Source organism: Pan paniscus, chromosome 3, assembly GCF_029289425.2.
Source record: "Pan paniscus chromosome 3, NHGRI_mPanPan1-v2.0_pri, whole genome shotgun sequence".
Lineage (NCBI taxonomy): Eukaryota > Metazoa > Chordata > Mammalia > Primates > Hominidae > Pan > Pan paniscus.
Window position 1 is genome coordinate 46,612,055 of NC_073252.2, and position 25,714 is coordinate 46,637,768.

The window sequence follows — 25,714 nt, forward strand, 5'->3', positions numbered from 1 at the left end:
TAGTAGAGACAAGGTTTCACCGTGTTAGCCAGGATGGTCTCGATCTCCTGACCTTGTGATCCGCCTGCCTCAGCCTCCCAAAGTGCTGGGATTACAGGCGTGAGCCACCGAGCCCGGCCTAACTCATCTTTCTCTTAACTAGCACTGTGCCTGGTATACTCTGGTAGGTTCTCAACTGCTGGGGATTGTCACTTAAAAATGCAACTTTAGCACTTTGGGCCTAGTTCCTCATCTATAAAAAGGGATAATTTTTTTTTGCAAGTTAGAGTCTGTGTTAAGGACATGCCAAATTAGATGTTGGTAATGATTGTCAGTAATTACATTGGTAGCTTCTAAGTAAGAACTTCAGTAAATAACAACTTTTTAAATCTTTTTACCTCTAAATCTGGCTTAATAACATGACCAGATTAAAGCATAAATACATGTGCTACTTTTTATTAAGCTAAAGCAGTGGTTCTCAAGTGTGGTTCCTGGACTGCAGCATCAACATCACCTGGAAATTTGTTGAAGTGCATGTTCTCAGACACTTCCCTAGACCTACTGCGTCAGAACCTCTAGGAATACGACCCGGCAATCTGTGATCGTGGCTCACTACAGCGTCAACCTCCCAGGCTCAAGCAATCCTCCCACTTCAGCCTCCCAAGTCGTGGGGACTATAGGCATGCGCCACCATACCCAGCTAATTTTTTTATATTTTGTAGAGATAGGGTCTCATTTTGTTGCCTAGGCTGGTCCTGAACTCCTGGGCTTAAGCAGTCCTGCTGTCTCAGCCTCCCAAAGGGTTGGAATTACAGATATGAGCCATTGTACCCGGCTAGTTTTTTTTTTTTTTTTTGATGTGAAGATTGTATTCATAAATATTAGTTATTTTGTCATGTTATGCTTAAAAATCTGAATTGGATAAAATGTGGCTATGGTTAAGTTATACTTTGGCATAAACATCTAATTTGATAACTCGGGTGATACCAATCTGAAGTATTTTTCAATATTTATTGAATATTAAATTTAAGTATTTTTTAAATATTTTTAAAGAAAATATTCACAGTCACTTGTAGTATTTGGGAATCACCCAAAAGCACAATAAGTTAAAGTTACTTGTAACTGTCATTCAGATATAACTTTCTTTTTTTTTTTTAATAGAGATGGGCTCATCTTGAAATCCTGGTCTCAAGTGATCCTCTTGCCTTAGGCTCCCAAAGTGCTGGGATTACAGACATGATCCACCACTCCGGGGCAATGATCTGCCTTTTTTTTTTTTTTAACTTAACTGTATATTGAACATACATAGATCCATCTATTCTTCATTTTTAAACTGCAGAGAATCTCATTGGTTGATTGTACAATAATTCATTCGGCCTTTACCCCCACCACCATGGCACTTTGTTACCTACAAACAATGCTGTGTTTTATATGCTTTGGCTTCCGTTCTATAGATGTAGAATCCCAAAAGTAATACTACCAGATCAAAGGCAATGTGCAGTTCTATTTTATACTAGGTTACTTTCCACAAGGATTCTAGCAGTTTATGTTCTCACAACCATACATGAAAATGGCTGTTTTTCCCCACATTAGTCAGCTCTGGATTTTGCATGTGTGGGGCTTTTTTTTTTTTTTTTTGATAGTTATTTGTTTTTTATTTTAAAAATTTATTTTGCCAACCCAGTAGAGAACAGCTGAGCATCTTCTCATGTATTTATTGGCCATTTGCATTTCTGCTGCTTATTGGCCATGTATTTATTGGCCATTTGCCATCTGCTGTGAAATGTCTTAAATTTTTTGCCCATTTTTCTAGTGATAAAACACTGAAGCACATTTTTAAAGACTTCTGATTATTTTTATTGTCAGATTATCCTACAGAGTAATTAATACTAGTTTTCACACGGTATCTTGGATCTGATGATCTATTTTCATGAATCCCGCCTTGCCAAATTGTGGGAATCCTAGACGTGTCAGTTAATAATCCTAGTCTTTTGTGGTTTAAAGAGTTTTAACAGTTTAAAATGGTTTTGGACCCATTCGAAGTTCAGGTCTCCATGAGAGCTAGTTAAAGTTTTTATTAGTTTGTGTAAAACCTAATAGATTTGTTTCCCTCCTTCCCCTGCTTCTCTCTGAGATGGCTTTTGGCTGAATGAGGAAGGGAATCTTATATAATCTCCTTGCAGAACGTAAGAGGAAGACATTAGAATTCACATAGGTCCTTGTACTGTCCCTTTGTTCCTCTGATATCTCAGATGGCATTCCTTGTCCACGAGGCTGCTACCTGCCCTGCTGTAATATTGGACCCAAGTCTGCAGCTGGTGAATAAATGGGCTGGTTGCCCACCTTGCTGCCTAGGCCTGAACTAGGCTCTCACTGGCTGTACTACTTGCACATTTGGGATTTTTGACATGTAACATTGGTTATAATTAAATTTATCCTTATGAGAGGATTGCTCCACAGGAAGGGATTTGATTTTTTTTCTTAGAAAACTTTTGAGTTTCAAAGTTTGGAAGGGGAAAATAATGCCTTTTTTTTTTTAATTCCACAGAATGGCAACATAGTTGTTTAACATTGAATTCTGTGCAAGAAAGAAAAAATTTAATATATTCCTTGCCAACAAGTGGTGGAAAAACCCTCGTGGCTGAGATTTTAATGCTGCAAGAACTGCTTTGCTGTCGGAAAGATGTTTTAATGATTCTTCCATATGTGGCAATTGTCCAAGAAAAGGTGTGTGTGTGTATGTTTTAAAACAAATGTTATTTGCTAGTACTTTGACGTTAAGATCTGTAAATGTGATAACTTTGTATTGTTGAGAAGTACCTCTTTTTTTTTTTTTGAGATGGAGTCTTGCTCTGTCACCCAGGTTGGAGTGCAGTGGCACCATCTTGGCTCACTGCAACCTCCGCCTCCCAGGTTCAAGCGATTCTCCTGCCTCAGCCTCCCGAGTAGCTGGGATTACAGGCCCATGCCACCATACCCAGCTAATTTTTGTGTTTTTAGTAGAGGCAGGGTTTCACCATATTGGCCAGGCTGGTCTCAAACTCCTGATCTCCAGTGATCCACCCGCCTCAGCCTCCCAAAGTGCTGGTATTACAGGCATGAGCCACTGCGCCTGGTGAGAAGTACCTCTTGATGGAGAATTAATATTTTTAGAATGTATAAAAGCAGTATACACTACCTAAAATATCTTCAAATACTAATTACCAGTTGTTGAAAGTTTTACTTTTTCTAAACTGGTGGATTAAACATCATCTTAAATGTTCTATTACTATTTACCCTGCTTTTTCTTTTTTGAGATGTAGTCTCCCTCTGTCGCCCAGGCTGGAGTGCAGTGGCACAATCTCTGCTCACTGCAACCTCCGCCTCTTGGGTTCAAGTGATTCTCCTGCCTCAGCCTCCCAAGTAACTAGGATTGCAGGTGTGTGCCACCATGCCTGGCTAATTTTTGTATTTTTAGTAGAGATGGGTTTTCATCATGTTGGACAGGCTGGTCTCAAACTTCTGACCTGAAGTGATCCTCCCACCTCGGCCCCCCCAAAGTGCTGGGATTACAGGTATGAGCCACTGTGCCCGGCCTTACCTTGCTTTTTCAAGCAGAAACTATTACTAAAATGAGTTATTCTGATGCTTTTTTTTTTTTTTTTTGAGACAGTCTTGCTCTGTCACCCAGGCTGGAGTGCAGTGGCATGATCTCAGCTCACTGCAGCCCCCACCTCCCAGACTCAAGTAATTCTCATGCCCCACGACCCCACCCAGCAGCCAGAATCGCAAGCACACGCCACCACGCCCGGCTAATTTTTTTATTTTTAGTAGAGATGATGTCTCGCCATGTTGGCCAGGCTGATCTCAAACGCTTGTCCTCAAGTGATCCACCTGCCTCAGCCTCCTAAAATGCTGAGATTACAGGCATGAGCCAACACACCCCTGATGCTTTTTGGTATCAAAGGCGACAGTTGAAATTTATTTTCACATGTATTTTAGAAGTTGCATTTATTTTGCAAAGATCGAGACATTACAGCATTTCTTACGTATGTCTTGCCTGTGACCTTGTTCCTGTTGATGGGTATTAAACACTACTTTAGCTTTTTTGAACCTCATGAGCACCTAATGGGGGGTTTTTTACTTGTGTTTTTTGGTTTTGTTTATTTATTTATTTTTGAGTCAGGGTCTTGCTCTGTCGCCCAGGCTGGAGTGCAGTGGCATGACCAAGGCTCACTGCAGCCTCAATTCCCTGGACTCAAGCAGTCCTCCCACCTCAGCTTCCCAAGTAGCTGAGACTACAGGCCTGTGCCACCACAGCCAGCGAATTTTTTATTTTTTACAGAGATGAGGTCTCACTGTGTTGCCCAGGCTGGTCTCACCTTCCTGGGCTCAAGTGATCTTCCCGCCTCAGCCTCCCAAGGTACGGGGATTACAGGCATTGGCCACAATGCCTGGCCAATTTTTCTTTATTTTAACTAATATTCTAGATTTCAGGTTTGTCAAGTTTTGGTATAGAACTCGGTTTCTTTGTTGAAGAATATGCTGGAAGCAAAGGAAGATTTCCTCCAACTAAAAGAAGGGAAAAGAAATCACTCTATATTGCCACTATTGAAAAAGGACATAGTTTGGTGAACTCCTTGATTGAAACTGGAAGAATTGACAGTCTGGGTCTGGTTGTTGTAGACGAGGTTGGTTAATACTCTTGTAATTTGTCAATATTTTTATTATACTAAATATTTATTATTCTGGTTATTGTGTGGATCTACTTAGTACCTTAGTACCTCTATAAAAATAAATTTATTTGAAAATATAGACAATATAGGTGAAGACATTCTATGCTTGATAATCTTAAATTTGGTTTTGTGTCAAGTGTTTCTTGAAGTATGAACACGTATGTGTGTAGTATACAATTTTATAGGCCGGGCGTGGTGGCTCATGCCTGTAATCCTAGCACTTTGGGAGGCCGAGGCAGGTGAATCACTTGATGTTAGGAGTTCAAGACCAGCCTGGCCAACAGGTGAAACCCTGTCTCTACTAAAAATACAAAAATTAGCCGAGCGTGGTGGTGGGCGCCTGTAATCCCAGCCACTCGGGAGGCTGAGGCAGGAGAATCGCTGTAACCCAGGAGGTGGAGGTTGCAGTGAGCTAGGATCACGCCATTGCACTCCAGCCTGGGGGTCAAGAGCCAAACTCCGTTTAAAAAAAAAATTTTTTTTAGTAGTACTTATGAATCCCAGATTTATAAGGATTTTGTACCAAAAGCTCATTAACCTAAATACCAATGAAATAATATACATGTATTATAGTTGTTATATTCAAAATACTTAAAAGTTATAAGCAACTCTTTACAAACAAATTTCATATGAATATATGCATGTTTTATATGAGCATTATATGAAGATTTACTTCTCTGTCCTTTTTAAAAAAAATCTCGAAGTTGCACATGATTGGTGAAGGAAGCCGTGGAGCTACACTGGAAATGACCCTAGCAAAAATCCTCTACACTAGCAGTAAGTATTTTTTCAAATGAGGTCATGAATTGATTTATAATCAAGAGACTTATAAAATACTTAATTCTATCACTAGCTACAGTATGTAACCTAAAGCAAGATACTTAAGCTTTTTGCCTTTGTTTTAAAATTTCTAATGAATAGAATTTTGAAGGTAAATGAAATTGGTATTTGAAGAAGTCCTCTATTATTATCCACCACTTACTAGCTATGTGTGCCCAGGCACATCCCTCAACCTCTATGTTTCTTTATCTGTAAAACAAGGATAATAATGGTACCAGCCTGATGGGATTGTTGTAAGGATAGTGTGAGTTAACACATGTATTGCATTCAGCAGTGCTTAGCACACTGCATTCGGTAAGGGTTTGCTGCTGCTACTGTGGCCATCATCATCATCACCATAATAATACATATAACATAAATATTATAATAATAATATTGTAAAGCAATACATTTAAATAGGTCACATTAAGGAGCTATTTTGCAGCATCAGGTAGTCTTTAAAGTTTATGAAAAATTTATTCTAAATGTCATAACCTACTATTGATATGCTATTGCAATATTTACCTTATATATGGAAAAATTAACGATAAAGGTCAAATCTTAAAAAGTATTTAAAAAATTTCAACAGCAATAATATTTAAGCAGGTTATAGCATTTTATAATTGTTCATTCAAAAAAATATTGATCACCTACTGTGTGCTAGGCACTATTTTAAGTGCTAGGGATACAGCAGTGAATAAAATAGTCCCTGCTTTCATCAAGCCTGTATTTTAGGGCATCCCTATTTGAATATTCTTTGAATAGCTAAGCCTAACTAAGGCTTAGTCTGAGCCAAACTCATTTCCTTCAAAGCCGTTCTTCAGCCTGAATTCTCAGCCACCACTCTCCAGCCAGCCAAGCCAGGGTCCTACATATTCTATCAGCAACCAAATCCTATCTGGTTTACCTCATAAATATATTGTTACTTCTGTCTCTCCTATCCCTCATTACCACTAAGTCTTTAGTTCAGTACCTCATCCTTTCTACCTGGATTGCCACAGAAATCACCAAGTTCTTCTGTGTACCCTCTGCCCTTCATCCACCAAATCCATCTTTCTTTAGCGCAAGTAGGATGATCTTTCCCAAATGCAAATCCAATTAGTTTATTTTACTGTTTACCATTCTTTAATAGCTCCCCTTTGCTTTCTGCATAAATCCCTAATTTCTTAGCACAGCCTTTCTTGATTTGACCCCATGCCCACCTCTTCAGCTTTGTAGTCTATCCTTATGGAATAAGAAGGATACTCCCACTTATTCCTCTTTCAGCGAGTTTCTTGAATGATCATTTCAAGACATAGGAGCAATGAAGAAACATTTGCAAAGAAGGCCTATTTGGGTTTTCATTCAATAGCTAAGTCTATAGAAAGCAGCCATTTTGTATTGCCCAGGATGTCATATGGCTTCATAAGCTTCACTCCACCTTTATTTAAAACAACATCAACAAAAACTATAGTCCCAACTACTCGGGAGGTTGGGGCAGGAGAACTGCTTGAACCCAGGAGGTGGAGGTTGCAGTGAGCCGAGATCATGCCACTGCACTCCAGCCTGGGCAACAGAGCAAGACTCTGTCTCAAAAAAATAAATAAATAAATAAAATTAAAAGTTAGCTTGATAGCAAGATCTCATAGAGGACTTTTCATGGGCCAAGAGTTCGAGACGCATTTAGCCCTCTATCCTACTACCTCTACATCTGTCTATAGCCATACCTGTGGAACATATCATAGCTCTTCGTAAAGGGGATCCAGATAGACAGTTATAAGCAAATTTATACTCATTTATTATTGTTTAGAAGCCTTGATATCCCAGTTCTTGCCAAGTTTGAAACTCTGTAAACTTCTAAGTAGTAACTTTCAGGATACCTGAAAAATTTCATTCTTCAAATGCCAGATTAATACTCTGGTAATATATTTGTAGTTTTCTTTTTTTAAGAGGTCAGGTCTCACTGTTGCCCAAGCTGCAGTGCAGTAACACAATCATGGCTCACTGCAGCCTTGACTTCCTGGGCTCAAGCGATCCTCCCACCTCAGCCTCCTAAGTAGCTGGGACTACAGGCATGCACTACCATGCCCAGGTAATTTTTAATTTTTTTGTAGAGATGAGGTCTTACTATGTTGCCCAGGCTAGTGTTGAAGTCCTGCCCTCAAGCGATCTTCCCACCTCAGCCTCCAAAAGTGTTGAGATTACAGATGTGAGCCAGGCACCCAGCTATTTGTATTTTTCTTACTTACCTCTCCCACCCCTTTCCCAAATCACTCAGGAAGAATTCAGAGCACAAAAGACTTGCTAAAATTACTTTATGATATATTAAATAACATATTTTCCTTAACACTTTGGCTTTTGTTTGTTTGTGTTTTAGAAACGACTCAAATTATTGGTATGAGTGCAACATTAAACAATGTTGAAGACCTACAAAAGTTTCTTCAAGCAGAATATTATACCAGTCAATTTAGACCAGTATGTACCTAAGGTTTGCACTGTATTGATTTGTTTCGTATTCATCTAACTTAGAAATGAAAGTAGTAAACATAGGATTTAAAGAATTCTGTAGAGTAGTGAAGGGGCATATTTTACTCACCATGACTATATGCTAATAAGAGGTTGTGTATAGAGAATTTAAGAGTTTGTGTATAGGTCAGGGATCTTGGGTTGGGTCACTAATGTATCTATAGCCTGGCCCACAGGCTCTCAATGAACGTTCATTGAATGAGTTTTCCCAAACCCCCATTTTATTTTTTCACTTCTTATTCTGTAAACTAAATTTTTTTATTTGGCAAAATTTTAGTGAGACATGTTTTGAGTTATTGGCACATTAAAAAATATATCTTAAAATTTAAAATATTTTTAAATATTTATATGTTAGTAGTTATAATACTTTTTTAATAAGTTAAGGCTTCACATGGATTTACATATAAACTCCTCAACACCAGCATTCACAAAATGCTTGAAGAAAGTAAACAAATGTAATTTGTGGTTATTTGAAAATAGCTTGTAATGTATATATATTTTTGTGTGCAGTACTAGTGTGTATGTTTTGTGTCTAAATAGCTTTTCAGTGTCTAAATAGGTTTTCAGAAAATATTTTTTTAATTGCCAAATTTTAATTTGAAATTTGATGTTTTAACTGGGTGCAGTGGCTCACACCTGCAATGCCAACACTTTAAGAGGCCGGGGCATGAGGATTGCTTGAGTCCAGGAGTTCAAGACCAGCCTGGGCAACATGGCGAGACCCCTGTCTCTACAAAAAATTAAAAAATTAGGGCAGCCAGGCGCGGTGGCTCACACCTGTAATCCCAGCACTTTGGGAGGCCGAGGTGGGCAGATCACGAGGTCAAGAGATCGAGACCATCCTGGCCAACATGGTGAAACCCCGACTCTACTAAAAAATACAAAAATTAGCAGGGCATGGTGACGCACGCCTGTAGTCCCAGCTACTCTGGAGGCTGAGGCAGGAGAATCGCTTGAACCCAGTGGGGCGAAGGTTGCAGCGAGCCGAGATTGCGCCACTGCACTCCAGCCTTGCAACAGAGAGAAAAAAAAAATTAGAGCATATTAGCACTCACATATAGTCCCAGCTACTTGAGAGGGTGAGATGGGAGGATCACTTAAGCCCAGAAGGTTGAGGATACAGTAAGCTGTGTTTGTGCCACTACACCCCAGCCTGGACTACAGAGTGAGACCCTGTCTCAAAAAAAAAAAAAAAAAAAATTGATGTTTTTACATTTGAACCAGATAGGAACATTTTCAAGAGATATTTTTTAACTTAATTGCCACAGTAGACATTGTTATTGTTATTATAAAATGCAATGAGCTGTGTTTACAAACTGTTTTTGTCTACAAATAAAGAAAAATAGTGTGGTGGTATTTAGAATTAAAACTGATGAATAATAAGACAGAAAGTTTTGGCTGGACATGGTGGCTCATGCATGTAATCCTAGCACTTTGAGAGGCTGTGGCAAGAGGATCACTTGAGCCCAGGAGTTCAAGACCAGCCTCAGCAACATAGAGGAACCCCATCTCTATAAAAATTAGCCTGGCGTGGTAGCGCATGCCTGTCATCCCAGCTACTCAGGAGACTGAGGTAGGAGGATAGCATGAGCCCTGGAGGTTGAGGCTGCAGTGGGCTGTGATCATGCTACTGCACTCCAAGCCTGGGTGATAGAGTGAGACCCTGTCTCAAAAAAAAAAAAAAAAAAAGACAAAGTTTTAGATCTTGAGACATAAAACAGATGATACCTTAGTAAAAGTTAAGAACACCAAGACTCACACTTTTTGTGACAAATACAGAAGTGTGTGGTTTCTTTTTTGGATATGATGTTTACTGAATTCAAACATATTTCTTCAAGGATATTGATCTCTATTTTGATTTTAAGGGAAAAAGAGACCAAAACAGAAGAAGAAGAAGAAATGGTAAAGCAAGAACTTTTAAGTTGAAGCATGTTTTATGTATCTTAGAAAAGCTAAACTCTTTTATAGCTGTCCTTTCTTAACCTATTTTACAACATTTAAAACACTGGAAAGATGAATTTATATGTCGTATTAATTGCAAATGTCCTTTTAATTCAAGGTTGAGTTAAAAGAATATCTGAAAATAAATGATACAATATATGAAGTTGACAGCAAAGCTGAGAATGGCATGACTTTTTCACGTCTTCTTAATTATAAGGTAACGTTGATAACCTTTAAATTCCAGGTTACCAGACTTTGTGTCTGGGGCACAACAAGAGTTTCCAATGGATTCCGTAGAATAGTCTAGATTTTTCAGAGAAACAGCTGATGCTTGACATTTGTTGGACACCATGCAGACTGCCAGTTCAAGATAGCTCGTTTCCAGTTTCAACATTAGATCACACCATATTCTTTTCTATGACATCGTATCTTTGTGAAGTTGGGGTTTTTACAGTTGCTGTAAGCAAGTACCGTGTGAAAATCAATCTGGAACAGAAGAGAATAGCTGTGTCCAGTCTTATTTCAGAGTTTGAAAGACAGTACCAAGTTGTGCACACATCCCATTAGTGAGCTGTTGTGGTTATTTAAGAATGAAATAAAAATATTTTTTCACTCAACTGATGTGTATTATTTATTCTAACAGCTACTAAATTGTGAGGAAGTACGTATTTATTAAGTTGTTTGGACCTCACTATTTAATTAACAAAACTGTAAAGTATTTCTTTGGGCACTGGGGCTGTGAACAAAGAAAATTTGGAAAACTCTCCTGTAAATGTTTATTCATACAACAACAACAACAAAAGAATAATTTATGGACCATGTAGTTCAGATATTGGTGTATAAAATGTTAATGTCTACTATGTAAATTTTAGTGTTTTATGACTTGTATGAAGGATATTAAAAAGGGGAAGAAGGGATTATACAGTAGTTTTAGAATTCTGTGAAGATGTGTTATTCTACAGCTATGTCTTTAGTAAAGTTGAAGAAATAGATTTTAAATAACTTCACATTTTTTCTTCATGTTCTTTGTGTTCCTCATGTCACTACAAAAATTGTCATAATTCAGTAGTATGATTGAATCTGTGTTTTTGAAAACTTAATGGTTGTAAAGGGCATGTCTTATTTACACAGTCCGTTAACTATTATTAGGATCAATCTGTGTTTCTCTCTGTGGACTTTTTTGTTCTGCTGTGGTGGAGATGGGCATGTAGTGAGGCTATTAATAACATTAACTATTTTCACTTCTTTAATTTTCTTTAATTCACTTGTTTAATTCTAGGTTTTTTTTTAGACTAACTAGACCTAAGAAAATCATAATAACCTAAAAGAAAAGTGAGATTGAACATTTTGATGTTTAATATAGATTTCATCTTTTCTTTTAAATGATCAGATTTATTAAATTAGAAGTTTAGAATTATAGATGGTTTATTTACCTTTCAAATCACACTGGTAAAAAATTGACAGGGTTTCATGTTTACTAACCACTTTGTTCCTACATCTTGTTGTTTTGCAGTATTCTGATACCCTAAAAAAGATGGATCCTGATCACTTGGTAGCATTGGTGACAGAAGTTATTCCCAATTATTCCTGCTTAGTTTTTTGTCCTAGTAAGAAGAACTGTGAAAATGTAGCAGAAATGATATGCAAATTTTTAAGCAAGTATGTTAATATTTTTTAAATAGCCTGTTTTATTTTTATTAGGAATTACAGACTATGTATTAATTTTATTGGGCAAACACTAATTATGCCTTGCAAAACATCATATTAAGTTGTTTTAGTATACTGAAGGCCTTGACCTTGAAGAAAGAAATTTTAACTGTGAAAAATCACATATGAAATAGCCAGAGAAACGTTCTAAGGTGGCTGGGCACCATGGCTCATGCCTGTAATCCCAGCACTTTGGGAGGCCGAGGTGGGTGGATCACTTGAGGTCAGGAGTTTGAGACGAGCCTGGCCAACACGGTGAAACCCCATCTCTACTAAAAATACAAAAAATTAGCTGGGTGTGGTGCCTTGCACCTATAATCCCAGCTACTGGGGAGGCTGAGACATGAGAATCTGTTGGACCCGGGAGGCGGAGGTTGCAGTTAGCTGAGATCGCACTACTGCACTCCAGCCTGCGTGACACAGCGAGACTCCGTCAAAAAAAAAAAGAAGGCCAGGCACGGTGGCTCATGCCTGTAATCCCAGCACTTTGGGAAGCCGAGGTGTGCGGATCATGAGGTCAGGAGTTCAAGACCAGCCTGGCCAACATAGTGAAATCCTGTCTCTACTGAAAATACAAAATTAGCTGGGTGTGGTGGCATGCACCTGTAGTCCTAGCTACTCGGGAGGCTAAGGCAGGAGAATCACTTGAACCTGGGAGGCAGAGGTTGCAGTGAGCTGAGACCACACCGTTGCACTCCAGCCTGGGTGACAGAGGGAGACTCAGTCTCAAAAAGAAAAGGAAAAAAAAAGACAAAACCCTAAGACTATATGTATGAGAATGTTAAGTAATAGGTCAGTGATTCAAAACCTTGGGTGCATAGTGAATCATCTTGGAGGCTTTTAAAAATTCCAAAGTCCAAGCTACATCTTAGACAAATTAGAATCTCTGGGAGTGACACCCAGATATCATTTTGTAAAGCTCCCCAGGCAAGTCCAACATATAGCCAAGGACAGGAACAACTGGCTTAGTCAGTCAAAGGACTAATCACTGTTACCACTGTGGAAATGAATTGTATCTTCCATTGCCTTTTTTTCTCTTTTCCTTTTTTTTTTTTTTTTTTTTTTTCCTGAGACAGGGTCTCACTCTGTCACCTGTGCTGGAATGCAGTGGCACAAATTCAGCTAGCTCACTGCAGCCTCTGTCTCCTGGGCTCAAGTGATCCTCCTACCTCAGCCTCCCAAGTAGCTGGGACTACAGGCACACACCACCACTCCCAACTAATTTTTTGTAATTTTCATGGAGATAGTATTTCACCATGTTGCCCAGGCTGGTTTCGAACTCCTGAGCTCAAGCAATCCGCCCCGCATAGCCTCCCAAAGTGCTGGAATTACAGGCGTGAGCCACTGCGCCTGGCCTGCCTTTGTTTTCTTAGTAAACTTCACACTTAGTTGTATGGACATTTGGATATAATTTCCTGAGTAAGAAATGTGTTGTCTTGTAATTTTGTAGTATCTTAATATTGGCTCTGTCATATTCATAGAGATAAGTATGAAGTTACTTTAACTACTAACAGTTCAGTTTTTTATACACCTGTTTGTCCCATGTGTGGTTTTATCATTTTCTGAGATTTCTTTCAGCCCCTTAGCTAATGCTGTATCACTATTCATAGTCTATTAACCTGAATGCTAATCTAGTCAACCTCTACCTCCTCTTTCAATCCTGCTACCATGGATTGGTCTAAGATAGACTTAAATTTATTGAATAGCAAAATATAAAAATGTTTGGAATAAGATGAAGGAGTTGCTCATTTTGGTAACAGTCTGCTTTTACAATGATTTTGATTATAAAAGCTTAAGGAAATTAAATTATCATTAAAAAAATTCTCAGTAAATCATTCATTTTCTTAGAGTAATTCAAGGTAATAAGATGGAGACACTGGCTAAGTGATGGAAACATTTGTAGGATGTGAAGTTTCTAAAGTGCAAGTGTTTAGGCAGTGTTTTACCATAGAAGTATGATTTAATAATATGTATGTTTCCATCTTCAGAAAAGAAAATTTATGTCTTTAAAAAAACTATCCCCTATAAAGATATATGTTATAAAGAAAAAAACAGTTATAACATCCAGAGCAAAGGTCTAAACCTGGTGTCCATGGATTCAAAGGAAGTACAGGAATGAATTTTAGGAAATCCACGAACCCTCTGAAATTATATGTAAAGTGTTGTATTTATGTAAATAGTTATATTTTTCCTTTTTTTTTTTTTTTTTAGACAAGGCTTTGCTCTTTCACCCAGGCTGGTAGGTTCATAGCTCAATGCAACCTCAAACTCCCGGGTTCAAGCAATCATCCCACCTCATCCTCCCCCATAGCCTGGAACTGCAGGTGCATGCACCACCATGCCCGGCTAATTTTTGTTATTTTTTGTAGAGGTGGTCTTGCTTCACTGCCCAAGCTGATCTTGAACTCTTGGGCTCAAGCGATCCTTCTGCCTCTACCTCCCAAAGTGCTGGGATTACAGGCATGAGCCATCGCATTTCGCCTTTCCTTAGTTTTGATAAGATTTTCACAGGGTTCTGTAATCCACAAAAAGATTGAGAGACTGCCTAATAGTTAATGAAGTCAGAATCAAAATTCTAAGAACATTTAATGTACTTAACTCAATGGAAATAGTACATTAAAGAATGTTTACATTAGCATCTACTAAAATGAAAATGGTAGAAATTTTGTCACTAAAAGATCAAGGGCTCATATTTCTAACAGATCTTTTTCATAGGGAATATCTGAAACATAAGGAGAAAGAAAAATGTGAGGTGATTAAGAACTTGAAGAATATTGGCAATGGCAACCTGTGTCCTGTTTTAAAGCGCACTATCCCATTTGGAGTTGCCTATCACCACAGTGGCTTAACAAGTGATGAAAGGAAACTCTTGGAGGAGGCCTACTCCACAGGAGTGCTCTGTCTTTTTACCTGCACATCTACCCTAGCGGCAGGTGTCAACCTACCAGCTCGAAGGTAAGAGATAAGTAAGTGTTGACCAGGCTCAGAACTTTTCCATTTCTAGCTTGCGAGGAGTTTTGTTGTTTTATGCTTTCTCAGTAGTGGATGAGAATTTATCAAATGTTCTTTTAGCATATGCTGAGTTGATTGGTTGGTTTATTTTCTTTAATATTTTAATGAATATGTAATGAAATATGTAATGAAAAATAACGTTAATAGATTTCTTGATATTAGAATTCCATCCTTTCTGCTCTTTATATCTGGTTTTGATGTTAGGGTCTATTAATCTGGTTTTGTAGAAATAGTTGGCAAGTGTTTTGCCTTTTTTATGATATGAAAGAGTTTATTTAACAGAGATTTCCTTGAAATCTTGGAGAGCTGATCCATAGGCAATTTGTGTCTAATATATGTATTTTAAAGCAGACCCTTGATTACCTTTTCAGTTATTACCAAAGGTGTAGGCCTGTGTAATTGACTTCTACCCTTTATAATTTATGATCATGGGGTATTTTGCTAATAAATGATCAATTTTTATAAACTTTCCATGAGTGTTTAAAAAAATATGTATTTTCAGTTGAATATGCAGTTTTGTACATCTCAGCAAGATCACAGAGGTTCATTGTGTTATCAGCTTCTCTATTTTCTTACTATATTTGATTCCTTGGTCTATCAATTTCAGAGAAGTGTGTTAGTCTCCCACTTTAATTATGTAGTTATCAGTTTCTCCTTTTTGCATCTCTAGAAGTTATTACTTTTTATATTTCAAAACTATTTAGATATACAAAGGTTTACTTCAAATATCTTATTGCCGAATTATACCTTTTATCAATACAATAAATACTTGTTTTTCTCATTTAATAATTTTGCTTTGAATACCAGGACTCATTTTTTTTTTGCCACGTATGTACCTTTTTCCATTCTTTTATTTTCAATTTCTGTCTCTGATTAAGTTTTCCATTTTTCAGACAATTGAAGAAAAAAATGAAAGTTAAATATCCTGTTTCTGTTATTCCAGTGGTTACTCTTAAAATTTTAAGTTGTAACCAAACATTTTTTATTACTTTAGAATTAATCAATAACTCTCCTCTCCTGAACATAAAAAGAGGCTTAGCATGTCCTTAGTATATTCTACTCTGCCCCATGAATGTTGCAATTACTTAGAATTTTAGTGCCAGATTTAAACATTTTCTTTCATCTTATGTAGTATTTAAACTTACCTGTAAATCATACTTCTTTTTTGCTTACCACTGCCTCTTATATCCCACATCTTTCTTCTCTGATTTTTTTTTTTTAATTTTGCCTTCCTTGAGTAATCCTTTTTAGAATACCGCTTTAGGGGGTAAAACATTTTGACTCTTTGCATAGTTGAAGATATCTGTATTTTGGCCTCACACTTTTACACTTCACTAGCAAAAGAATTCTAGATTCAATTTTTTTCCTTTAGGGATTTTGTAAATATTGTTCCATATTTTCTAGAGGCCAATGTTGCTCATTTTTGTCTCTGCATGGATTTTCTGTTTTTCTTTTCCAGAAACTTTTAGACTTTTCTCTTTAACCTCCCAATTTCGTCATGGTGTATAATAATAGTTGTAGTTACTACATTCCCCTCCCCTTCATGTAGTAACAACTTTACATGCATTGACTTGATACAGCTTCACAACAACTCTGTGAGGAAGGTCATATTTTATTACACACCTATTATAGAAGGGGAAACTGAGGCACTAAATAATTAAATAATTTTCCCAACTTTAAAAAGTTACATAACTTTTTCCCAACTCATTTTCCAACAAATGAGTTTTAAAGCCAGTGTTTGAACCCAGGAAGTTTGATTTTACAATCCCAACAGTACTACTTTTCATTCATAGGGCTTAGCACTTGGGTGGATGCTTTTAATCTAAGCTTTATGCCTTTCTTCTTTGAGTAATTTTTTTTCTGTTATTTCTTTTTCTTCCCATTATCTCTGTTCCTTGCTTTTATAATTTCACTTAGGCAGGGTTGAGGCCTCTTAGATTCAGCTTTCGTATCTCTTTTCTTACACATTTTTCAGAATGTGGAAGAATGTAAGCACACGTTTGTGCCGTGTAATTTTTTTCAACTTTACCTTCCATATCAAAAAATCAGTTTTTTTGTAATCCCAGCACTTTGGGAGGCAAAGGTAGGAGGATTGCTTGAGCCCAGGAGTTTGAGACCAGTCTGGACAACATAGCAAGACCTCATCTCTACTAAAAAATTAAAAAATTAGCTGGGCATGGTGGCATACACTTGTGATCCCAGCTGCTCGAGAGGCTGAGGTGGGAAGGTTGCTTGAGCCCAGGACATCGAGGCTGCAGTTAGCTATGATTGTACCACTGCACTCCAGCCTGGGCAACAGTGAGACCCTGTCTCAAAAAAAAAAATGAATTTTTAACTGATATCCATTAGCTACATTAACTGTATCCATTAACTATTTTCATTCATTATTCAGTTCTTCAATTGAATTTTCTTTTTTGTGAGACAAAGTCTTACTCTGTTGCCCAGTGGCCAGGCTGGAGTGCAGTGGTGCGGTCTCGGCTCACTGCAACCTCTGTCTCCTGGGTTCAAGCGATTCTCCTGCCTCAGCCTCCCAAGTAGCTGGGATTACAGGCGCCCACCACCACACCTGGCTAATTTTTATATTTTTAGTAGAGTCGGGGTTTCGCCATGTTGGCCAGGCTGGTCTCAAACTCCTGACCTCAGGTGATCTGCCCACCGTGGCCTCCCGAAGTGCTAGATTGACAGGTGTGAGCCACCACACCTGGCCCTTCAAATTTTTTATGAATTTTTAAATAAAGTTAATTTTTTTTTATTTCTAAGAACTCTCTTTTGTTGTTCTTTCCTTATAATAGTCTACTCCTTTTTTTTTTTTTTGAGACAGAGTCTCGCTTTGTCGCCAGGTTGGAGTGCAGTGGCATGATATCTGCTCACTGCAACCTCTGCCTCCCGGGTTCAAGTGATTCTCCTGCCTCAGCCTCCCAAGTAGCTGGGATTACAGGCACACAACACAATGTTTTTTAGTTTTTGTGTTTTTAGTAGAGACAGGGTTTCACCATGTTGGCCAGGGTGGTCTTAATCTATTGACCTCGTGATCCTCCTGCCTTCGCCTTCCAAAGTGCTGGGATTTACAGGCATGAGCTACCACACGCGGCCAATAGTCCACTCCTTTTTTTTTTTTTTTTTTTTTTTGAGACGGAGTCTCGCTCTGTCACCCAGGCTGGAGTGCAGTGGCGCAATCTCCGCTCACTGCAAGCTCCGCCTCCTGGGTTCACACCAGTCTCCTGCCTCAGCCTCCTGAGTAGCTGGGACTACAGGCGCCTGCCACCACGACCAGCTAATTTTTTTATTTTTAGTAGAGACGGGATTTCACTGTGTTAGCCAGGATGGTCTCCATCTCCTGACCTCGTGATCCGCCCCCCTCAGCCTCTCAAAGTGCTGGGATTACAGGCGTGAGCCACCACGCCCCGCCAATAGTCTACTCTTATATTGTGGATATAATACTCTTTGGAATTTTCTGTTAATGCTAATTAGGATTTTTAAAAGTTCTCTTCTGATCCCTATATTATCTGGTTTTGTGGTCATTTATTCTGTATATTCATGTTATGTTTCTTTTATGTTATTAGTTTTCTTCAAGTATTTGGTAATCTTTTCTGCATATGAGATTTATAAATAAAGAGGAAGTTGACTAGTATAGGTAAACAATAGGTTTTTTCTTCCCTTTGGATAAGAAAGCTGACTAACTGACTATAGACTTCTGTATATATGAACATAATTGAAATTGCTTTTTTTTTTTAAGAGATGGGGTTTCACTCTGTTGCCCAGGCTGGAGTGCAGTGATGTAATCACGATTTACTGCAGCCTCAACCTCCTAGGCTCAAGTGATCCTCCCACCTTAGCCTCCCAAGTATCTGGGACTACAGGGGCACACTACCATGCCCAGCCAGTTTTTTGTTGTTGTTGTTGTTGTTTTTGTAGAGACTGCATCTCACTATATTGCCCAAGCTGGTCTCAAACTCCTGGACTCAAGCAAACCTCCCACATCAGCCCTCCAAAGTGCTGGGATTACAGGCATGAGCCACTGAGCCTGGCTGAAATCACCGTTTTTGTAGGTCAAAAACAGTTGACATCTGCAATTTTATACAGTTCAAAATAATAAAAATTCATAAATAGATATGTATATGTTAGTGGTGTATGGTCATATTTTTTATTTATGGACTATAAAGTCCAAACGCTTTGGAGACTACTGCTACAGATTGATCATAGGCATTGCAGCTGGGCAGACTTGAGTTCAAATGATAGCTCTGGTAATTACTAATTTTTTAGTTTAGGATAAGTCAGTTAACTGAGTTGTAATTAATTCCTTTATAAAAATGAAATAAAAAAGTATATTATAACTAAGAGTTTTGTAAGGATTATAGATAATATGTGTAAAAACCTAAGAAATCATAGATTCTTGGTAAACACTAGTTACCTATTATTTTGTGTTAGTATGTCATTAAATTTAATATCACAAATATATAATGAAATTAAGAATGTTTTAAATTGGTGCTGTTTGCTGTAGAGTATCACTTTTCATTAATTCCACAGAGTTATTTTAAGAGCTCCCTATGTTGCTAAGGAATTTTTAAAGAGGAATCAATATAAACAGATGATTGGCAGAGCTGGTCGTGCTGGAATAGATACTATTGGGGAGAGTATCCTCATATTGCAAGAAAAAGACAAACAACAGGTAATACTCAATTTGGTTGGTTGGTTGTTTTTGTCTTTTTCTTGGTTGTTGGTGTAGCCCTTTTATGAAATCATCTTTTAAAAATTAATTATTAATTTTCTTTAAATGATGCTTTCTTTCCTATATGATTAAGAATTAGAGTGGTTTGAAAATGTATGTATTTCAGACAATGAAAAAATATTTTTCCTATTTGTTTTTCTTCCATTTTTAATGAAGATAAATGTTAAATTCTTTTGTCTTTACTTTTTTGGTCTCCTTCTGGCTCCACAAGATTTATGTAAAGTATAAAATATTTATATTAAATGCCATTTATTTTTAATAATAACACAAGGCATGGTTTTGCTTTAACCTTTATAGGTATTGGAGTTAATAACTAAACCATTGGAAAACTGTTACAGCCATCTTGTTCAGGAATTCACCAAGGGAATCCAAACATTATTTCTCTCTTTGATTGGTTTGAAGGTATTTTTCTTAAATTTTTTATCTTATTACTGTTATCTGAGACAATAGAGGTTAAAAAGTTATGCAATAACTTTATATATGCAACTGTGTAGATTTTATACTAATTTTTTATTTAATAATTTTTTCTTTTAATTTTTTTCTTTTTAATTTTGTTTGTTTTCTCATCCCCTTCAGTGATTAACGTAAATAATTTTTAAAAGATCATGGAATGATTAGGTGCAGTAGCTCACACCTGTGATCCCACCTCTTAGGGAGGCTGAGACAGGAGGATCGTTTGAGCCCAGGAGTTCAAGACCAGCCTGGGCAACATAGCAAGACCCCATCTCAAAAAAAAAAAAGATCACTGAATCCTAATGCTTGGCAAGTGGTTGGCACTTAATAAATACTTGAATTAATGAAATTGGCTTTTTTTTTTCTTAGAGATGGGGTCTTGCTATGTTGGTTAGATTGGTCTTGAACTCTTGTCCTCAAACAGTCCTCCCACCTTAGCCTCCCAAAGTGCTAGGATTATAGGCATGAGCCACTGCGCCTGGCCTGTTTTGTTTGTTTGTTTGTTTTTTCTTTAATCTGGGACATGGTGATGAAATTAACTTTGGAACTGAGCGTGGGTGAACTTCCAAGTTGGGGCATCAGTGGAGAATCTGGATTTGAGAAGCCAGAAGCAGAGGCTGGCCCAGTGGGTTTCAATTACTATGTCAAAAACTTTTTCAGGGAGGAATAGAAAGATAACATGATGGTAGATAGAGGGATCAAGTAAAGGTTCCCCTGCCCCCCTGCACTCTTCCACCCCCAGTATTAACTCTAATCATTTAGGTAGGAAACAGTACAAAAACAAAGTACATTAATAATCCAAAAACCAAGTATCAGTTCTTAAATATCTTAAAAGTATAATTTTAGCTTAATTGAATACTATATTAATAATGATTTTTATTAAAGTGGGAAGAAGCAATAGAAAATGTCTGTGCTCCATTATATTTTTCTTACCCCTTATATTGGTTTAATATGAAATTACGACTTAAATTTTCCAGTTGAAATAGCATCAGAATTGTAAGAGAGAGAAATATACTTATTGATTGACTATATTTTAGTATAACATGCTGATTTCATTGAAATTGGCTAATAAAAATTATTCTAATTCAGAGTCAGCTCTACATCTGAATACTAAATGGAGGGTTAAGTATTCCTTATGATTGCCATTGTAAGTTATAAATAGTGAATAACAGTGAAAGAACAAGAAATGGAGATAGGAATGAGAGAGACAAAAACAGGTAGAGATCAACTATTTTTAGGTAACATTTTAGGCAAAATATTGTCTGACGCTGTTTTAGTGGAAACTTGTATTTTTTTTCAGTTCTTTTTTTAATTTATTTTGTTTGTTTGTTTGTTTTTATTATACTTTAAGTTCTAGGGTACATGTGCACAATGTGCAGGTTTGTTACATATGTATACATGTGCCATGTTGGTGTGCTGCACCCAGAAACTGTTGTATTTTCCTTTTTTTTTTTTTAATGCAACTTTTAGAGCTAAAGGATGTTTTTACAGATGGGTGGAATGCAGTGCAGGGAAGATCCCTAAAGGAGGCTGAGTGAGAATTAGTGAAAATTGGTTGGGGAGTAAATAGCACAGTTCTGGAGATATTGTGAAAAATTATTTAAAGATCTATTCAAAGGAGTTTTGGAATGAAAAATGAGTACATGTTTTCGTAAAAAGCATGAATATAATAACTATCATCCCCCTAAATTTTTTGTTAATTTTTAATTGCCATTATAAATTTATATATGCAACTGTGTAGATTTAATACTAATTTTTTATTTAAATAGCTTTGAGGTATGGAAATGGGTTATCCTGATTAGTATGCATTCAAGGTGATGCCTTGAATTAAGGAAAATGCTCCAATGATGTCCTGAATTGTTTCAGATTGCAACGAATCTTGATGACATCTATCACTTCATGAATGGTACATTTTTTGGTGTTCAGCAAAAGGTTTTATTGAAAGAAAAAAGTCTCTGGGAAATAACTGTTGAATCACTTAGATACCTGACAGAAAAAGGACTCCTACAAAAAGACACTATTTATAAGTCTGAAGAAGAGGTCCAATATAATTTTCATATTACAAAGTTGGGACGTGCTTCATTTAAGGGTAAGAGTTTACCTAAATCTTATTGATCATAGGAAACACATTGGAAAAAATGAAAATTAAATTATACTTTCTTTAAGCTGGGCACAGTGGCTCACGCCTGTAATCCCAACACTCTGGGAGGCCAAGGGGAGTGGATCACTTGAGGTTGGGAGTTTGAGACCAGCCTGGCCAATATAGTAAAACCCTGTCTCTACTAAAATACAAAAAAAATTAGCCAGGCATGGTGATACATGCCTGTAGTCCCAGCTACTCGGGAGGCTGAGGCACAGGAATTGTTTGAACCTGGGAGGCAGAGGTTGCAGTGAGTCGAGATCACACCACTGCACTCCAGGCTGGGCAACAGAGCTGAGACTCCATCTCAAAAATAAAAAAATAAAAAATTATACTTTCTTTAAGTTGTATTTATAATTTTATATTAATTACATTAATCTTATTTTATAAGCTGATAACTCCTTCAACTTTCAAAAGTTGAAAAATGTTTTGAATTATAAGTAAAGTACTGCAGAAGTATATAGAGAATAAGGTAGGCATCCCTCCTTCATGCTTCCCTCCCAGCAACCATACAAATCTTAATATTCTACCAAGAATAACAATTTGGTGTATATCTTTCCAGACCTTTACTGTACATTTCATTTCAGTGCATAATATGTACATATGTACAGTTTTAAGTTTTTGTCTTTAAACAAATATTTATATTATTCTGAAACTTTTTATAAATTAAAAAAATTTTTTTTCTTTTTTTAAATATGGAGGCAAAATCTCGCTATGTTTGCCAGGGTGGTCTCAAACTTCTCACCTAAAGTAATCCTCCTCCCTCCCAAAGTGCTGAGATTACAGGCATGAGACAACACATTTGGCCTGCAACTTGCTTTTTTTTCTGAATATAATGTCTTAGAGATTGTTTCATGACAGTGAATAAAGTGTTGTGGGGGTTGTTTTGGTTGGTTTGTTTGTTTGCTTGTTTTTGACAGGGTCTTGCTCTGCTGCCGAGGCCAAAATGCAGTGGCGCAATCTCAGCTCGCTGCAACCTTCGTCTCCTGGGCTCAAATGATTCTCCCACCTCAGCCCCGCAAGTAGCTGGGACTACGGGTGCATGTCACCATGCCTGGCTAATTTTTGTATTTTTAGTAGAGATGGGGTTTCACGATGGTGCCCAGGCTGAGGCTCTTTTTTAATGAAAAATAATACATGTCTGTTGTTAAAAAAAAAAAAACCTAAGAACTCAGAATTATGTTAAGGAAAGTGCCATATTCCTGTCCCATTTCAGGAGCTACTACTACCAGTTTGATATGTATTCTTCCAAATATTTTTATGTGTGTATTTATTTTTCAAATGGAATGATCATTTAAATATTTTTTTCCAAATTACATTTCTCATAAGATATCATGAACATCTTAACAGATGAGTCTCTTTAAATCTATCTCATTTTTCTTTTAATACTACAGTCATCTATAGTATGGATGTACCATAATTTATTTAACCATTCGATGTTGATGGACACTTGCATTCTTTTTGATTTTTCTCTGTTATAAACAAGGCTGCATGGACATCTCTATGTATTTTGGGGTACATATGGAAATGTTTCTCTGGATTAGATTCCCCAAAATAGTTGGTTCAGAAGGTATGTACTTATAAAGTGTTGATGAGTACTATCAAAATGACCTCCAAAATAGTTATATAGTAAGATGTTATAAGAGATTTTGAAGACTTTTTGCTATATTTAAGCAATTTCTACACAATATTTAAAACCATCTCTTTGCCCCTCTGGTAATTGTGAAAGATTGAATATTTGTATCTTTCTTTTAGGAACTATAGATTTAGCTTATTGTGACATTCTGTACAGAGACTTGAAGAAAGGTCTTGAAGGACTTGTGCTTGAAAGCCTTCTTCATCTAATCTACCTAACAACCCCCTATGATCTGGTTTCACAGTGTAACCCTGATTGGATGATATACTTCAGGCAGGTGAGAATATAACGTTTTTCAACTTAGGCTACTTCGTTTATGAATTATTACATGCTGTTTTGTTTTGTTTTTTAGAGATGAGGCTTTGCCATGTTGCCCAGGCTGGTCTCAAACTCCTAGGCTCAAGCAATCCTCCCACATTGGCCTCCCAAAGTGCTAGGATTACAAGTGTAAGCCACTGTACCCGGCCTATTATATGCTTTTTATGAAGTGATTATTCACTTTTTTTCTCTATTAAAATATATTTGGAATTGGATATTTTTTTCTTTCAGTTTTTAAAAATTATAATCTAGCAACAGCATTTATGGTTCGTTTAACTTTAATGTTACTTTTCTCTTAAATATAAACATATTTGTTATTGAAAAAAGTAAAGGTTAAAAAAAAGAAAAAAAGATTATCCGTGGTCCTATTTCCCCATAGAAAGTTACTGTTATGATCACTGCATTTGATAATGCCTAGAATGCAAAGAAAACAGTGAAAACCATCTCTGATGATTTAGAGTTTAATTACATGAAAGCTCGGTCAGAGCCAAGTATGATAATACATTAAACCCAATGACGTTAATAACTGAAAAGGAATATTTATTTTACAACCCATCACAAAGTAGAACTGTCCATACTTATTATAAAGCCAAGTGGTAACATACAGTATATTATGATTTTACTGTGAACAGGCTAGCTGTATAAATGTATATTAGGGCTGCATGTGGTGGCTCATGCCTGTAATCCCAGCACTTTGGGAGGCCAAGGTGGGAGGATCACTTGAGGTCTGGAGTTTGAGACCAGCCTGGCCAACACGGTGAAACCCCGTCTCTTCTAAAAGAATACAGAAATTAGCCGGTCATGGTGGCGCACACCAGTAGTCCCAGCTACTCAGGAGGCTGAGGCAGTAGAATCACTTGAACCCAGGAGGCAGAGGTTGCAGTAAGCTGAGATCATGCCACTGCACTCCAGCCTGGGTGACAGAATGAGACTGTCTCAAAAAAAAACAAAAACAGAAACAAAAACGTATATTAGACAGAGGTAGTATACATCTTTTAATCACAGGAAATTAACTTTCTTTTTAATGTCATATTTTTAAATCATTACTGTTTTTTTTTCTTTTCTCCATCTCTTCTCAACTTCCTGAGTTTACATTACTCAGGAAGTAAGTTTTTTTTAAGTAGCACTATATAATGCAATTACTCTCAAAACCTTTCCTTCTCCTTCCCCTCAGCCATCTGGTATTAAACATAGTCATATAGTCCATGGAAACCAGTACTTGTGGCTATGCCTTTAAGTAATTCTAAAGTATGTTATATCCTAATGATGTAACTTTAAAACCTGCAACATTTACAAATATATTTATCTTGTTTTTTGTATCCTGAATCATGAGAACATGATATCAAAAAAAATACTGGATTTGGTTCACATGACAGATTTTTTGATGTTTCCATCTATTTGCTCTTTTTCCATGTAGTTCAGCCAACTCAGTCCAGCAGAACAAAATGTAGCTGCCATTCTTGGAGTCTCTGAAAGCTTTATTGGGAAGAAAGCATCAGGCCAAGCCATCGGAAAGGTACCACATTCTTTTTTTCTTCCTAAATAATAAGTTCACTCAACACTTAGTTCACTCACTAAGTTCACTCAACAAAATTAGTACCATTATATTGATCTTTTTTGGTTTACATTTTTTCCTTTAAATTAGTATAATGTTCATTTTACTACTTAAAACATACCTGAGCACCCAAAATGTATGAATATTTTTAAACAACATTTATTTCTGGGTAGTGTGATGACCTTTTTTTGGGTAGCATGAAATG

General features: G+C 37.0%; 1 protein-coding gene across 8 annotated transcripts in view; it reads left to right on the forward strand.

Annotated features, from left to right (window-relative positions):
• Positions 1–25,714, forward strand: part of HELQ (helicase, POLQ like) — a 48,562-nt gene that overhangs the window by 4,404 nt on the left and 18,444 nt on the right. For 4 of the 8 annotated variants that reach the window (XM_003832241.5, XM_008957631.4, XM_034958541.3 and 1 more), the window contains exons 3-14: positions 2,528–2,706; positions 4,449–4,649; positions 5,399–5,471; positions 7,870–7,967; positions 10,078–10,176; positions 11,473–11,618; positions 14,382–14,621; positions 19,206–19,347; positions 19,705–19,809; positions 21,727–21,949; positions 23,756–23,913; positions 25,372–25,470. In XM_003832241.5, the coding sequence (XP_003832289.2) occupies positions 2,528–2,706; positions 4,449–4,649; positions 5,399–5,471; positions 7,870–7,967; positions 10,078–10,176; positions 11,473–11,618; positions 14,382–14,621; positions 19,206–19,347; positions 19,705–19,809; positions 21,727–21,949; positions 23,756–23,913; positions 25,372–25,470 (1,763 nt within the window). Of the gene's footprint in view, positions 1–2,527; positions 2,707–4,448; positions 4,650–5,398; positions 5,472–7,869; positions 7,981–10,077; positions 10,177–11,472; positions 11,619–14,381; positions 14,622–19,205; positions 19,348–19,704; positions 19,810–21,726; positions 21,950–23,755; positions 23,914–25,371; positions 25,471–25,714 lie in introns of those variants that run through there. The other 4 variants (XM_055111320.2, XM_008957632.4, XM_034958543.3 and 1 more) reach the window with 3 other exon arrangements.